General features: G+C 32.7%; 1 protein-coding gene across 3 annotated transcripts in view; it reads right to left on the bottom strand.

Moving 5' to 3' along the window:
• Positions 1-16,512, bottom strand: part of LOC127717603 (sodium bicarbonate cotransporter 3-like) — a 113,676-nt gene that overhangs the window by 44,246 nt on the left and 52,918 nt on the right. For all 3 annotated transcript variants that reach the window (XM_052223307.1, XM_052223308.1, XM_052223309.1), the window contains 4 exons: positions 7,622-7,867; positions 4,134-4,280; positions 2,145-2,254; positions 477-651 (listed from right to left, as the gene is read on the bottom strand). In XM_052223307.1, the coding sequence (XP_052079267.1) occupies positions 477-651; positions 2,145-2,254; positions 4,134-4,280; positions 7,622-7,867 (678 nt within the window). The remainder of the gene's footprint in view (positions 1-476; positions 652-2,144; positions 2,255-4,133; positions 4,281-7,621; positions 7,868-16,512) is intronic.

The raw sequence follows: 16,512 nt of genomic DNA, 5'->3' as shown, positions 1-16,512 counted from the left end.
GGTAAACCTCTAAAAAAATGGGGAATGTGTCCATGGCACACAGATGATGCCCCCGCTTTCATATAACGTTATAAAGAAACATAATTCAAAACAGCAAAAGTAACGCTACCCAAATTTGTATTTGATCAGAGTTTTGTGGTAATAAGCATTGAGTATAAGTTTCATAACATTTGGTTGAGGCAAGCTTAAGTTAGAGAACGGAAACGAAAAATTCAGCAATTTTTCTATTTGTAAAGGGGCATAACTCTAGAACGGTATAAGTGATGCCACCAAAATTCGAACTTGATCTGTGTTTTGTGGTAATAAGCATTGTGTATAAGATTCATAACATTTGGTTGAGGCAAACTAAAGTTAGAGAACAGAAACCAATTTTGGGGACATACACAACGGAGGGATGGGACGGACAAGGGTAACACATAATACCCCCTTTGCCTAGTGGCGGGGGCATAAAAATACAACAGGAAGTGTCAACTTACCATGTTATTGCCAGTTGCATCTCCCAAAAGTCCACCAAAAGTAATGATAGGTGTTAAACAAGCAAAGTATAAAAATATAAATGATGCAACACATTGAACATGGAGTGCATCTTTGAAGTCACTGATATAAAATGGAGCTTTTCTTTTGATGTCGGCAATTAGTCCACCAAATAATCTATAAAATTCAGAAAAAATCCAATCATTTTTTATTAGCAACTTTAGGACATTTCTTACATGAATACATACAATTTTCAAGTGTATTACAAATATGATTTCAAAAAGGGGAGGGGGGTGGGAAGACACATTCTGTGCACCCTACCATGTTTAAACTTCAAACCAAGAATATTTCACAACACATCACATTTATATTAAACTTCTTTCTGACAACATTTTCTGGTCATTTCTGCAATGTCCTCTTAGGACTGTTCCATAAAAACATACATGTGGTTGCCCTTTGATGCATTCCTTGTTTCCATTTTCAATTGTATGTGACAGAGGGAAATCACTTTGAAATCTCAATTATGGGTGGGTGTCATGTATAGTGAATAAATAAGTAAATTAAAAAATAAAGCCTATTAGTAGTTTACCTATTTTTAATGTGCGTTCCTTAATTACCATGTATGTTTTAATGGAACAGCCCTTAAGGATGTACTTAGGTCAGGTTTAGGAATTTTTGTCAGATGTTCAGACTCCTATTTTTTTTCCCTACGATATAGGGTAAAACATTTTGCCCCATAACACCCATTTTTCTTTTCATATAAGACTTCATTAGCTCATAGAAGGTCATTTACCAAAATTTAAGCAGATTCTAGATTTCTTTTCTTTAGACATGAGACCCTAATAATACCAATGCAAATAGAGTCAGAGTCAGCCTTTTCCCTCCATTTAAAAAAAAATTAAATATCTCGAAAAGGAGCTCCACAACCTTCAATATTTTTAGCTTATTTTGCTCCTTAACTAATGCTATTCTGACTTATACAATGTAGTATCAATTTCAAATTCTAGATTTTTTTTAATTTCACCCATTAAAGTACATCCTTAAATAAAACATTCCTTTTAATATCTTACTTATAATTCTGAGGGTAAGCTTTTTATATCTTAATTTGATTCTTTAACCACTATTAAAAGTAAGAACTAACTATTAATACATTTAATACTGTAAATAATTCAGAAAAAGACAATAAGATGGACAGCAACATTAGTAATTAATTCAAAGTTGCTGGACCATGACATAGAGGGCAGCATGTCAAAATGATCGTCAAACTGAGATATGTACTGATAGTAATGAAACTTTATAGGATATATCATTGTCTATCATAAGCAATTCCTACCAAACTAACTAAAGCAAAACTTAACATTGAAAATTAACAAATAATTAAAAGTCGCTGTATAGCCTTGAAATAATTGTCAAACTGATATGTACTGATAGTAATGCAACTTTATAGAAAATATCCTTGATCTATGAAAAGTAGTTCCTATCAAACTAACTTAGCAATTGTTGACATGGCCGCCGGAAAAGAAACATCTTGGTCTTCTATGACTTTCATCGCAGGTGAGACAAAAAACAGGTTGTGCACAGAAAAACAACCAACAAGAAGAAAGGATTGCAATGTACAAATTAGCTTATTAGACCAGATACTGAATACTGAAAGACGTATAAACTTGTACCTTCCAGTTCTTTGTAAAGTCTCAGCTTGATTTTCTCCTCCTTCAACTTGATCCTCTGGTATAGGTTTACCATTTGGTAGGTTGGAACCAGTAGGCTGTCTACGAGAATCCTGAAAATTAATCAAATTTTATCAATACTTAATTCATTTCATTTTTTGTTTTCAATTTATTTCATGATGGTTTGTTCTGATCTGGTGTAGAATCAGGAAAAGACAACAAGTTAAGTTATAAACTGTTGCCAATCTATACACATGTTCATAGAACTTTTTTGTTATCAGTTCATAGACATGTATACCTTTGTTTGACAGGGGCCTCAGTGACCAAGTGGTTTAAGTAGTTCATCTTCTGTATCACTAACATGTCAACACTGAGGTTGTGTAGGGGCCTCAGTGACCGAGTGGTCTAAGTAGTTTATCTTTTGTATCACTAACCTGTCAACACTGAGGTTGTGAGTTCCAACCCCACACTTGTCAGGTGAATTCAACTTCAATAAATTGATTATGATTGCTAGTTTTCCTACCGAAAGGTAGTGGTTCCCTCTAGGCACTCCGCCTTCCTCCATCAATAATATACAGCTGTGCCAAGATTGCATGATATGCCCTTATTGTGCATATTGAAATTATTGCAAGAATAAAATGGGATATTTTGAAGGCATTTAATCATAAGCAAATAAAATCACTTTGTAGAAAAAGTTTCCTGAGAATACTGTTTTTTAAATCGAACAGTTTGTTATGTTCACTAATCCAAACAATTATGTCAAGTTTCCACTAAATCATTTAAGCAAACTCAAGTTATGATACAATATGTGAAATATTTACTAGAATCTTACAATTAAAGTTTCATTACTTACTGTGAAGTGACAAACCAAAAAAAAAACCAAAACGGAACTTCCTTTCTTCAATCCCGACAGTAATGTAAAGTTTTGAGCAAATCTATCCAGGAATACTGGAGTTAGTATGGCTTTGTGAAAAAATGCTTTAAATGGAACAGTTAAAAATCTTTAACTCAGGAATGATAAACTGGAAAATTGAAAAAATCACAGATTTACCAACTATCCCGATTTATGGGGGATATCCCGCATTAGAGGTGTTGACCAGAATTTTGAAATTCTTTATTATATAAACTGAACACCTCAAAACAGGCATACAAATGAGTTAATAGGGTATTTCAGCGCAAATATATACTCATCCAAACAATATAGAAGTAGATTAAAAACACTTATGACTATGTAAGAGATGAGCATTAGGTCCTCTTGCACTTAAAATTAGTTTGCAGGTATGAAATCAGAAGAAGCTTCCTTTCAGCAATCCCTACAATTATGTTATGTTTGGGAGAAATCAATTCAGGAATACTGGAGTCAATGTGCGATTTGTGAAAAAATGCCTTACATCTAAAGGTCAAAGCTCTATAACTTTGGAATGACAAGGCCAAAAATAAAAAAATAGAAAAAGGGAGCTTTCTTCCATCAATTCTAACGCTGTGTTATAAAGTATATGAGAATTGGTTAAAGCAAATTTGAGTTATCTTATGAAGTGTTGACAGATGGACATCTGTATACCATAATATGACCGGTCTTTGACAGGCGTATAAAAATTGACCGTAAAAATATAGACAAAAGTGCTAAAAGTTGTGTAAAAACACTTAAATTCGATCAATCAATCTTTGTTTTACAAATGCCATTTTGTTACATCTTTAGTTGCATTGATAAAATGTGTAACAACATTATTATTCTTGGGGTAATTTTACCATATACCATACATACAATAATTTCATGGATTTCTTTGGTTTAGGTTAACCACAAAATTAAATGTTCCACAAATTTTCTACAGGCATGTATACAAAGTTTTGTTAAACTAAGAAAATCCATTATCCACAAAAATACAATTTTCATCAATCCATGAAAACTGGTATCTATGAACAAAAAAAAATTGACAATACATTGAAATGAACTTGTTTTTGAACTAAATTACATGATTATAAATCTTTTACCTGTGATGGAACACTTTTTGGTGGTTCTATTCTGATTGTAGGATCCCATTCACCAGGTGGCAGCACTGTAACCTGATCCAGAAACTCATCAATTCCTGTCAGCAAATCCTCTCTGTTGTGAGCATGGTAAGCTACATCACGGAAAACCTATTTAAAGGTCAAATGAATTTAAATATAATAGTTTGTCATTTTTTTAGATTTTCTTTTGGGTACCCCAACTTCTGAAGCAGTGCAGCTACTTCGTGTAAAATTTCCACAAAAATGTGTGGTTAACTATTACAAAACAAACCATGACATTACGTTTTCAAACAGGATCTAGTTAGAACATCTAAGAAGAAAGTTTTCATAAATGTTTTTGTCAGAAATCTGGCACAATTAAGGATAATGTACCTCTTTGTTGTTTTATAAAAAAATCCATAGGCTTTCCCCTTGTACTCCTATATTTGACAAGTTAGTGCTTTAAATAGACAGACGATTATTGCATGCAGTGCTAGCAATGATTTCCATCAAATAAACTGCTGACACAGAGATATGTCTTGCCTGTCCGCATAAAATTCAGAAAAACAAAATCTGATGGACAGCAACATTGCTTATTACTTTAAAGTCGCTGGACCATGATCTTATGGGCAGGGACTAGAAATGGTCGACAAACTGAGATGTACTGATAGTAATGCAACTTTATACAAAATTTCATTGATCTGTCACAAGTATTTCTTATGAAACTGACTTAAGCAGAAAACTTAACATTGAAAATTGCTAATTATTTCAAAGTCACTGGACCATGACCTAGGGGGCAAGGTCACAAAATAATCGTCAAACAGATATGTACTGATAGTAATGCAACTTCATACAAAATATCATTGATCTATCACAAGTAGATCCTATCAAACTAACTCAAGCAGAAAACTTAACACTGAAAATTGCTTATTAATTCAAAGTCACTGGACCATGTCCTAGGTGTCAGGACCTCAAAATAGTCATCAAACTGATATGTACTGATAGTAATGCAACTTCCTACTAAATGTCAATGATCTATCACAAGTAGATCCTATCAAACTAACTTAAGCAGAAAACTTAACATTGAAAATTACTAGTTAATTCAAAGTTTCTGGACCATGACCCAGGGGGCAGGGCCTCGAAATAGTCGTCCAACTGATATGTACTGATAGTAATGCAACTTTTTATAAAACACCAATGACCTATCACAAGTAGTTCCTATCAAAATAACTTAAGCAGAAAACTTTACAATTGTTAACGCCACTGCCGCAGCCAGAAAAGCAATCCCTATGTCTGCTTTCGTCGCAGATGAGACAAAAAGTATATAAATAAAGATAATGAGATGAGACAAAAAGTATATAAATAAAGATAATGATTAGAACAAGGATAAACATGGATTTATTCAAGTACACCTTCTAGAGTGCTCTCAACTTTAGTCACTCAGCACGAGGTTTTTAAATTGTAAAGTTTGTTTCGGACTTTTTGTAGACAATAAACGCTAGAGCATCATGGAGAAACAAGTGAGTAATCTTTGTCTACAAATTTATAACGAAAATCTCTGTAATAAGGTCTGTTGGTTTTTTGCAAAAATCTTGGCTTTATTTGCCACCAAATAACCATTTTCTATTAAATGTAAAGAACAATAAACAGTATTGCATTTCTCTTTGATATATGTACAAAATAGCATGTTATTTTTATTCTGTATTTGTACTGATTTGATATTGTAGCACTTTGAAAATTTAGTACCGTTAAATTCGTTAAATAAGCCGCAGGTTTTTTTCTCTGTCATTGTCCCTGCGTGTTATACTCAGGTGCGCTTTGTGTATGTATTTTTTTCAGTTTCAGGGCAAGCGTGAAAAAAAAATATGTATCTGGATTTTTTTTTATGGAGACCGTCAGATTGTCAAGTGCTTGCAGTGACTTGATAAATTGTTCATGTGGCATATTTTGTTATGAATAAAAATATATATACTTTATCATTTGTTCTTTATTTCATTGTTGGCTTACGAAGTTGATAACCATGTGTTTATTACATAAACAAAGAAAGATAACCGTGTTTGAAAGAGGTACCATACAGGATATTAATTGTGTATTTACAATAAATATGTAATTGTTTGTTGTTGTAATGTGTTTTTAAATAAAATCTTCTTTAGAAATAATAAAGGTAGTGATTGTGTTTCTTTCCAATATTTCAAGTCTCTTTTAATGACGATGGTGATAACCATGTACTGAAATGAACCCTTTAAAGTGTTTCATAAACAAAGAAAGATAAGCGTGTTTGAAAAGAGGTACCATACAGGATATACTATTGAGGAGTAACTGCTTATTGTTTTATTGTTTCAAAATGAAATATCTTTATGAAATATTGTAGTCACATATTGGTGTAAGAAATAAAAAAAATGAATATTAATTTTCATAATTCAATATGCTAAGACATTTATATATTGCCGTCTTATTTGAATTCCCCTTTCCGTGGCCCATCTCACTTTCAGTTAAAAATAGACAATGACTTGCAGAAACTGAATGGTTTTGTTGTAGTTTTCAACCAAGTTTAAATTGAAAAATGTTTGTTACTTAAAAAACTTAAACTTTTATTTTATAAACAACAATAAAATTCTTTAGATTTAATTTAATAATTTGTTTTCCTGACTTATGGGTGAACAGTTTTCACACGTGGGTACAGGTAATTAAGTAGGTCATAATCAAGGTAAACAACGGCAGTTTTATGGCTTGGGTAACTTTTAATGAATACCTTTTCAAGATTAAATAAAATCCTTGATTCCAATTCAAACAATAAATGAGCAATCAACACCGAACTAATTTTAATCAAAACAACAAGGTTCAATGGACACCCAAGCTGTCAACACATGGCCATTGTTGACAAAAAACAACTAATGAATCTGGCATGATTAAAACAATAAGAAAATTATAATAATTTTATTAACATTTATTTATTTTAATATGAAACAAATAAATATATACAATATGTCTTTCAACTTTCTCAACAATCTGAAAATAAAAATGAAACATGTTACGGAGTGAGTTACAAGAAGGAGTGAACATTCATTACGCTAAGGTCAGTAGAATGCATGTACGTTTTCTTCAGGGTGCGCTTTATATGCAGGTGCGTTTTATGTAAGGAAAAAAACAATCCTCACCCCCAAAAACGGCCGTGCGCCTTATTTAGGGGTGCGCTTTTTAATCCGGAAAATACGGTAATACACAGGCCTACAGAAGGGGTCATAAACTTAAGGGGTGGTAATATTCTGGTTCCCTGCCTTGTCATTGTAGGTAACAGTAGTCTGGTTCCCTACCTTGTCATTGCAGTGGTGGCTTTTTTTCTCTAGCTACGCTTTCTGTCTGATGCTTGTTAAACGTGTGCACAGGTAGGCCAATAGTTGAACTAAACCTTTTGACATTGGATACAGTTTGTAATCATACTCACTCATAAACAAAATTATTAAGGGTTCTGCAGAACTTTTGTTACTTACCTCGTCAGAGAAGAGAGTGGCAATAGATCTGCCTATTTCATGGTAATGAGTTGAATTGCCCATAGGACCAAGTAATACAAATAGAAACTTTGTAGGAACTGGTACTTCTGTTAAATCAGCCATCACAGGCTTCAACAATCGTATAAACGCCACAATTTGGTGATTGGTTAGAAAGTCAACTTCTCCAACAAGGATGTTGGCTGCCTCTGCACCTGGCGGAATTTTCTTCATGAAGTGTAGATTTAACTGAAAATATAAATTTGAAAAATATACTTGTTTTCTTATCTTATGGAAGTCTTTTTCTCCTGGAAAAATGGGTAAATGTACTAGTATCAATGAAGGAGACTTTTATGCTTTTGGCCAAGGTCACTCTGGATTTGCCTTCAATAAAACTGCCATCATGTAAATTTGCAGAGAGTGGTGTAAACACTTTTTCACGCAGACAATTTAAAGGGTATAAAATTAGAAAATTAAAAAAAAAAATTTATAAATAAATTCTTCCATCTAGTTCTTGCCAGACACTTGGTTAAATAGTATGTTCAAATATTGTGGAAAAAGGTGTGTATGTACACTGTCTAACCCATAAGACTAGATGAGACAGGAATATCTCAGTACATTAGGAGTTATTGTGCAATAAGTAAACAAACTACAGGGTGAGAAATATGTGTCTGTGTATACCAGATAAAATAAGCATAACACGTATAATCTGACAACAACACAGCCAGAAAGCTTCTACTGTTTATAAATAGATCAAATATTTTACAAAATAAAATAGATTTGACCCAATTAAATAATTTCCATGATGAATCTTTTGCATTCATATTTTATTTTTATTTCATCTAACCTTAGAGTGGGAGTTAAAAATGCAGAAGATTTCCTCTGGATAAATATAAATACTAATTAAATTATTTGTTCACATTTCTTCTTCCAGTAAGCACTCTTCTAAATTTGTGAATAATCTTGTACATGGTGCTCTACTAGGAAGCATGGGACCTCGGTGGATGATGATGATGGGAGTTTTTAACGACCTTGACTGGCTATACAGCTATGGTCGGCTCAGGCCTGGAGGCGATTGTTGAGCATTAAATATTTTCTGTTGCAGTTGGTCAGGAACAGGTGGAAGGCGCCATATTGGTAGGCTGCCATCTTGGTTTACGTGAGTTGTTATGGTTTTGGTTTTTGACTATTTTGATGTTTCTTTGAATTATGGACCCCACGGATGCTTTCAGGGCCAGGTTGATCAGTTGGGCAGCCCACTAACCATGACGATGTGTTACTGGAAGATGAATCATTGACTCCTTAGTAGATGACTGCAAATTTCACTAAAACAACGATATAGCTAGCCCTCGGACGTCTGGGCAGCATATGACACTCACCAATCCACAATAGGTTTCAGAGTGTCGCTGACACGGGTTTTCTGTACGGGAGCCTCATAAACTAGTTTGTCGTTGAACCATCTGAGCAGTGTAACATGTTGTAGCTAATGGATAATCAGGAGCTGACCCAGCACAGCCTTTCAGCTGTAAGGACTGAGACGTGACTGTTTGATTGGAATGGCCTCGTAGGACAAGTGGTCAGTCTAAGTAGTTCATATAGATTGACCATTAGCTTGTCAACAACACTCCAGGTGTGGTATTTTCAAATCTGATCTTAATTAACAACCAGCCACCATGATATTGCGAAGGTCGCTGAAAGTGAGGTAAAATACTAACTAACAAAGAAACAAACAGGATTGTTCAAATTAAAAGAAAATTTATAACTTTGGATCTAGATGGTATTTTCCTAAAAATGTGCAAGGACTAAGTCTAATTCACACTACTTATCACTACGTATCCATTTAGTTTCCACAAGTTTCATTTAAAATAATTAAAACAAAATTTTTCAAATGGACCAATTGAATGTCATTTAATCTCATAGCAGTCCCAAAAGGCTTATATGCCACATACACTGGGATATGAAACAGATGGTTTTGAACAAACTTTTCCTTTTTTAAGCATTATTTTAATAGGGCTTTATCCCCACTAATTCATTCCTCTCTTGCAAACAACAGGTTGCAAGCTTAAGTCTTTACAATCATGAGGATGTATAAATTCAACTTCTGTAAATTTTCAATTTATTTCTGCATGTAGAAATTTGTACATTAAAAGAAATAAAACACAAAGTAGACCAAGACTCCTTCTTATCGCAAAATCAAATAACATCAAAAACCTATTAATGTATTATATCATCAATATTTAGGAGCTATTGATTTATTAATGGGGAAATAAGATCCAATTAAGTTACTTTAAGATGTAAAGGATTATTGACAGACACGATTTCTATGTGAGAAAATATTTACTCAATATTAGAAGGATTGACTGATTGAAGTTTAGCACCACTTCCTGTACTAAATATAAAGATATCAATCATAATTTACTTTATAAGGAAATTGGTATTAATCTTTTTTTTTCTCTCTCTCAGATAGCTGTATGATTTATTGAAATTGCACATAACAGTAAACCATCTTTCATCATGAAGTTAAGAAAAGGGAGATAACCCATAAAACAGACTGATCATGTCATTAAATATCCTATTCTAAAATATTCTAATTTCATTTTGTGTTTGAATGGTAATGGGAATAAGAATGGTTAGCATATTCATATGATTCTGAAATAGCAATCTGCAATCACCAAATTCTCTCCAGGGTTGCGGATGGATCTTTGTAAAAGTGAAGAGTGGGTTTCAACACAGATGTAGTCATAAGGGAAAATTGATCCACTCTGATTTTTTTGTCAATTTTAAGGTAACTGTATTTTAAATCTTCCACCGTAGCACTCTGTCAGAAAATTTACAGAAGATTTTCCATAGGCAGATAAGTTAAGGGGGCTTAAAGACAAAATTGTTAGGTCCTGAAAACTGTTGCCAGGTTTTAGTCCAACCTGCCACTTTTTCTGGAATTGATGTTTGACTTATCTAACAATCTGGATGAAATACTGATCATGTGTCCACACTTTTTTTTACAATTACAAGGATCTGGAAACAATGTTTTATTTTCTGTTTAAAAAGACCCTTCAGACTCTGGTTTTGTCCTAATGATCCACATATTCAACAATTTGAAGGCAGAAATTTCATTGGCTGATGTAATAATTACCAGAACAGAAAGTAGAAGCGAGGTTGTCAGATCATTGTAGAAAAGTGTGGACACAGGATTTGTGTTTTAATAAGACTACTTTTCTATATTACCCATTTCTAATGCAATTACATTATAATTTAAAAAAAAAAGTATTTTCATAGTTTTAAATGTCATTGTTTATGACTTGACTTTTATTTATCATGTTTGCACATGTTGCTCAAAATGTGAGATCTTGTTATAGGTTAAATATTAGGACACTACATATCCAATGATCTATTTGAGTGTGTACAAAGAGCAGTTAGAAGTGTTTGTATCTTAGGTGGACCATAAAATTGAAAGAGTAACACTAGTTATTATAACAGCCAATTAAACATGAAACATCTCGAACACAAAAAATAGCTTAGCTGTGAGATCTGAAAACAAAATATTAAAATCAAACTTGACTGTAACACAAACACAGCGATTAAAATATTTTCTAGACACAAGGGTTGGAGGATTGGGAGACATGTGTGATACAAACATCACTGGTAATTTATTTTAAAATTTAAATGTCGCTATATTGTACAAATGGTTTTGTGTTCTGATTAAAGTAGCAGAAAATTACTTTAATAATTGTGAACTGATAATGCACGTTGACTCATATATATCTATATTTAAGGGAGTGACAAAAACTGTTACAGATTATGGCTAAAGTAAAAATTTAAATTGACTAAAAATTTGTAAAACTCATAAATAAAAGAAATAATGTTATAATAGAATTATCAATTTTAAAGTAACCAGAACTGTTATAAAAAATTGATGTACTTCCTTATCATGAGAAGAAAAAGATGAGGAAGACAGGTTATCAAATTAACAAATTCATACAACTGACTTAATATGTCAGAAATCTAAAGGTGTCTGTTTCAAACCACTTAACAGGAAATTTTTCAGAAACAGAGAATATAAGCACATATCTTTAACAATATTACAAATTTGACTATTCCCTATTATCAGCCCACAATAATATCAAGATAATTTGCTGCTCCTTATCAAAATATCCTGACATATCCATCAATACAACTTGTCCAATATCTGGTTCAGATGAAAGAGTTTGATTGAATCAGTTATAAAACGCTGACCATTGATTATTAGATTCAGCCTTTTCTAATTAATCATATCTTCAACTAAATCTTTATCTGTAATCTAAATGAAAATTTCAGATTTGATTTTATCTTGACTAAATGAAAATAACATTATTAATTTTGTGTGTCTGAAATGCTTCTCTGGATTTACCTTCATAAGAAACACTCAAACCCCAACATTTGACAGTGCGAGGGCTTTATAGCCAGTCAAGGTCATTAAAAAACCCCATTTATGTAAGTAACATTTGAAAGCCAAGGGTTTTTAACACCTAAACACATTAGAGCTATATGACCAAAAGGGACCTAAAAAGTAGCTAAATTCATCCAAGGTCAACTTAAACTTCAAATTGTAAATAATTTTTTTTACTTATTTCAGCCATTTGGTATGTACAATATAAATATTATCCTGGGGTAGGTTTCCGAGAAAGGGGTTGCTCAGACTATTATACATGTCAACATAGTTTTTTTTTCCAGGTCTTTTTTCATAGAATGTTTCACATGTTACCTTCTGGTATTTGATGTGATTTGAAAAAAAAACAATACATTTAAAATGTTTCAGTAATTCTGTTTTTTTGTGTTTTCTTGTGTCCACATGGTCATTAAGTCCTGCTCTTTACAGCCAGATAGTTGGATTTGGTCATGTCCAAATAAGAAATTAGAAGTTTTAGCAATGGTGAAGGTAAATGGTTTTAGATTTTAACACAAGAGTGCACACGCTGAAATGTCTCGCCTTCTTTACTAATCATTGATATTATGTTGATAGTCCTAAATATAAAGCTTTATTACAACTGTCACATAAACTTAACATTAACCAAGTAAACTAAACATTGACCAATGAACCATGAAAATGAGGTCAAGGTCAGATGAACCATGCTAGGCAGGCATGTACAGCTAACAATTCTTCCATACAACAAATATAGTTGACCTATTGCTTATAGTTTAAGAAAAACAGACGAAAACACAAAAACTTAACACTGAGCAATGAACCTTGAAAATGAGGTCAAGGTCAAATAAAACCTGCGTGACTGACATATAGATCATAAAATATTTCCATACACCAAATATAGTTGAACTATTGCATATAGTATTAGAAAAAAAGACCAAAACTCAAAAACTTAACTTTGACCACTGAACCATGAAAATGAGGTCAAGGTAAGATGACACCCACCAGCTAGACATGTACACCTTACAATCATTCCATACACCAAATATAGCTGACCTATTGCATGCAGTATTAGAAAAAAAGACCAAAACTCAAAAACTTAACTTTGACCACTGAACCATGAAAATGAGGTCAAGGTCAGATGACACCTGCCAGCTAGACATGTACACCTTACAATCATTCCATACACCAAATATAGTAGACCTATTGCATACAGTATAAGAAAAACAGACCAAAACACAAAAACTTAACTATAACCACTGAACCATGAAAATGAGGTCAAGGTCAGATGACACCTGCCAGTTGGACATGTACACCTTACAGTCCTTCCATACACCGAATATACTAGACCTATTGCTTATAGTATCTGAGATATGGACTTGACCACGAAAACTTAACCTTGTTCACTGATCCATGAAATGAGGTCGAGGTCAAGTGAAAACTGTCTGACGGGCATGAGGACCTTGCAAGGTACGCACATACCAAATATAGTTATCCTATTACTTATAATAAGAGAGAATTTAACATTACAAAAAATCTGAACTTTTTTTTCAAGTAGTCACTGAACCATGAAAATGAGGTCAAGGACATTGGACATGTGACTGACGGAAACTTCGTAACATGAGGCATCCATATACAAAGTATGAAGCATCCAGGTCTTCCATCTTCTAAAATATAAAGCTTTTAAGAAGTTAGCTAACGCCGCCGCCGCCGCCGCCGGATCGCTATCCCTATGTCGAGCTTTCTGCGACAAAAGTCGCAGGCTCGACAAAAAACTGTTTGAGAGGAATTACCTTTAAATACACATATATGTATATCACCATCTTTAAAGTTTTCACTGCAAGGTAGACAAAAACTGCTTACATTTCATCGAGGGATTATGAAGGATGGTGACTTGGGGATTTATGGATCATTCTCAAACGTGAATTCTTGATATTATTGTTTTAGTCTGGTTATCATCCTAACATAGGACTGAGGAAAAACACAATCTGAACACAATCCTTACCTTTGTTCCAGTAGACCCCTAAAACATCACTGATATTACACAATCATATACATGTACACTTTTAATTAGTGGTCATAATGGGGTTTCGGAGGGGGTCAGAATAAGTAATGCTAAAAAGATTTTGCTTTGAAATAAAATTAGCTTAGTACATGTATATATAATCATTAAAATTTATCTGAAAACACCTTCACCACTTTTCAAAAGTGTATATTGCTAAGTTCAGCAAGTTTTGAAAAAAAAATATCAATATTGGAAAAAGACAAAAACTGATAAAAATTATCCCTGAATATTGCATCACAAACAAAAATAGAACATTTGATCAAACAATTTACTTGACATCACAAAATCTTTGAAACTGCATCTTTTCTAACCTCTTGTGTGAATTTAAACATGATACATAAATGTCAGACTTTGTAAATTGGCTTAAATTTCTTGAACATTTCATGACTCTTTGAGTACATGGCATGTAAATTTTTTAATGACTTTTCATAGAACATAAATTAGAGATAAACAATTTAAGAAAAATAGGTGGAGAAGTTGCTATTTCTGATCACTGAATTGATTACAACAGGACTAAAAAATGTCCCAAGCATTTTTTCTACATAAGCAGTCCAATTTAAACGTCTTTGTCTAGTCTCTCTGTCATAAAACTAAACTCAATACTTGGAGTGCAATTTGTGCTCGAAGCACCAAATCCAGTTATTTGATTGGTTGAATTCTGAGTCTGTACTCAAACTTTTTATGACCACAAGGCCTGATGTTATGAAAATTCTGATGATGCGACTACTTTTTTCTATGAGTGCTCAGGATGAGAAGCTTAATTTTTGTGATGGTAAAAATAAAAGTTAGTGTTTCAGTACAACAAACAAAATTTCAAAATGACTACAGAACAAAAATTATTACTAACATAACATCATTATTTCATACATCTAAAAATAGGAATTTAATAATGTGCTGTAAGCTAAAAATACACTTCTTGTGCTAATTATACCTAAAGCAAAACCAATTCTCTTTCATGTAAACTTAACCAATCATTGAGTTAAAAATTGAGTAAATTAATATATAAGTTACTGATGTAATGGAATCATTCACATTGACAAAGCCTTAAATTAAACATTTCCTAAGTACCATAGTTAGATTGAAGAAGAATCCCATGTTATAATAGAGTGTGCTAGAGTATGACAGAAGCTCCACTCTGTTTCTGTAATGAGTTTTTTTCCGGATGCAGACAAGAATGCTATCAAAATGTGTATGGCTACTATTATCTTATGTTGTGAATCTGTGTAATCTTTCTTTGAAACACTTCAAGCTATGGCTAATATTAAATATCTAAATGTGACAAAATGTCCGAAAAGCAAAAGGTCTGAAAGATGGTATATGTAATAGTTTCAAAAGATAATCTCTATAGATTTACATGTTAATAAAAATCAATGATAAGGTCTTTACATTTAAACTGATATTATAGTACATTGTACCCAAATTACATTGGACATAAAGCATACTATGACACTCAGCATTATAACATGGATTCTCTCCCAGCATGCACTCATACAATAGCATGAATAGTGTTGGGCTACAAATATATTTTAAAATTACTTAACTTTCACACTAAACATCAATTATTGATTATCCCCAGGCCAAATATAAATTTAAATTGTCTGATGTTGCCTACCTTGTACATGTTGTAACTCACCTAAAAAGCAGCATATTGAAAAATTTTATGACACTAATTGTTTCTAATTTTTTTTGATAGATTTTTTCCTGCTATAATGTCATTTTCTTGTCTAAAACATGTAACTTAAGTTGTTGGCAAAGAAACATAAAATCCCTACCTACCTACCCAACCCTACAAGGCATGGGTAGGCAACATCAAACAAAGAATTTTTTAAGGGTGGCCATATTATCATATTGAAGACATAATCAATTGTAAGAGCTGTCTATCTAAATTGATCATCGGAAATAATCATTACAACACTACAGCAGACTTGATTATCAATAGTGTCAGAGATAAATCTTCTTCTCTTGTAAATCTTCCTTACTTGAAATCCTCGCAATGGATTGATTAATTGACTTAGATAATGTCCAGCGGCAAGTAGTTTGTACAAGAACAAATCAATAATCAATATAATACTGTGGTTCTACCGGGATAAAGGTTAGAAAATTTACAATGCTACTGGACAAAGAGAGTATGTTGAACTGGAGCAGAATATTTTACTTCCAACTTAAGAATGTTCGCTGTCCTGTTTCAAAATAACAAGCTTTTGAAAAGACTTTTATAAATTGATAGTTAACAAATAACAGAACCAAAAAAGCAGAAAAAATGAAAGGCCAGTGTCCTTGTTTTTGTTATATAAGTAAAGAAATTTGGCGGGAAATGATCTCTCTTGATTTATCATACATTTATCATTGGCTCCTTTTTTCTTTCAAAAACTATGAAAGAATATAAATAAAGATTTTATAAGATTTTCAAAAATGGCTTTTTAAACTAAA

Source organism: Mytilus californianus, unplaced genomic scaffold (genome assembly GCF_021869535.1).
Source record: "Mytilus californianus isolate M0D057914Y unplaced genomic scaffold, xbMytCali1.0.p SCAF_10, whole genome shotgun sequence".
NCBI classification, from domain to species: Eukaryota; Metazoa; Mollusca; class Bivalvia; order Mytilida; family Mytilidae; genus Mytilus; species Mytilus californianus.
Note: the sequence above shows the minus strand (reverse complement) of the source record. Positions and strands in the feature narration are given on the sequence as shown.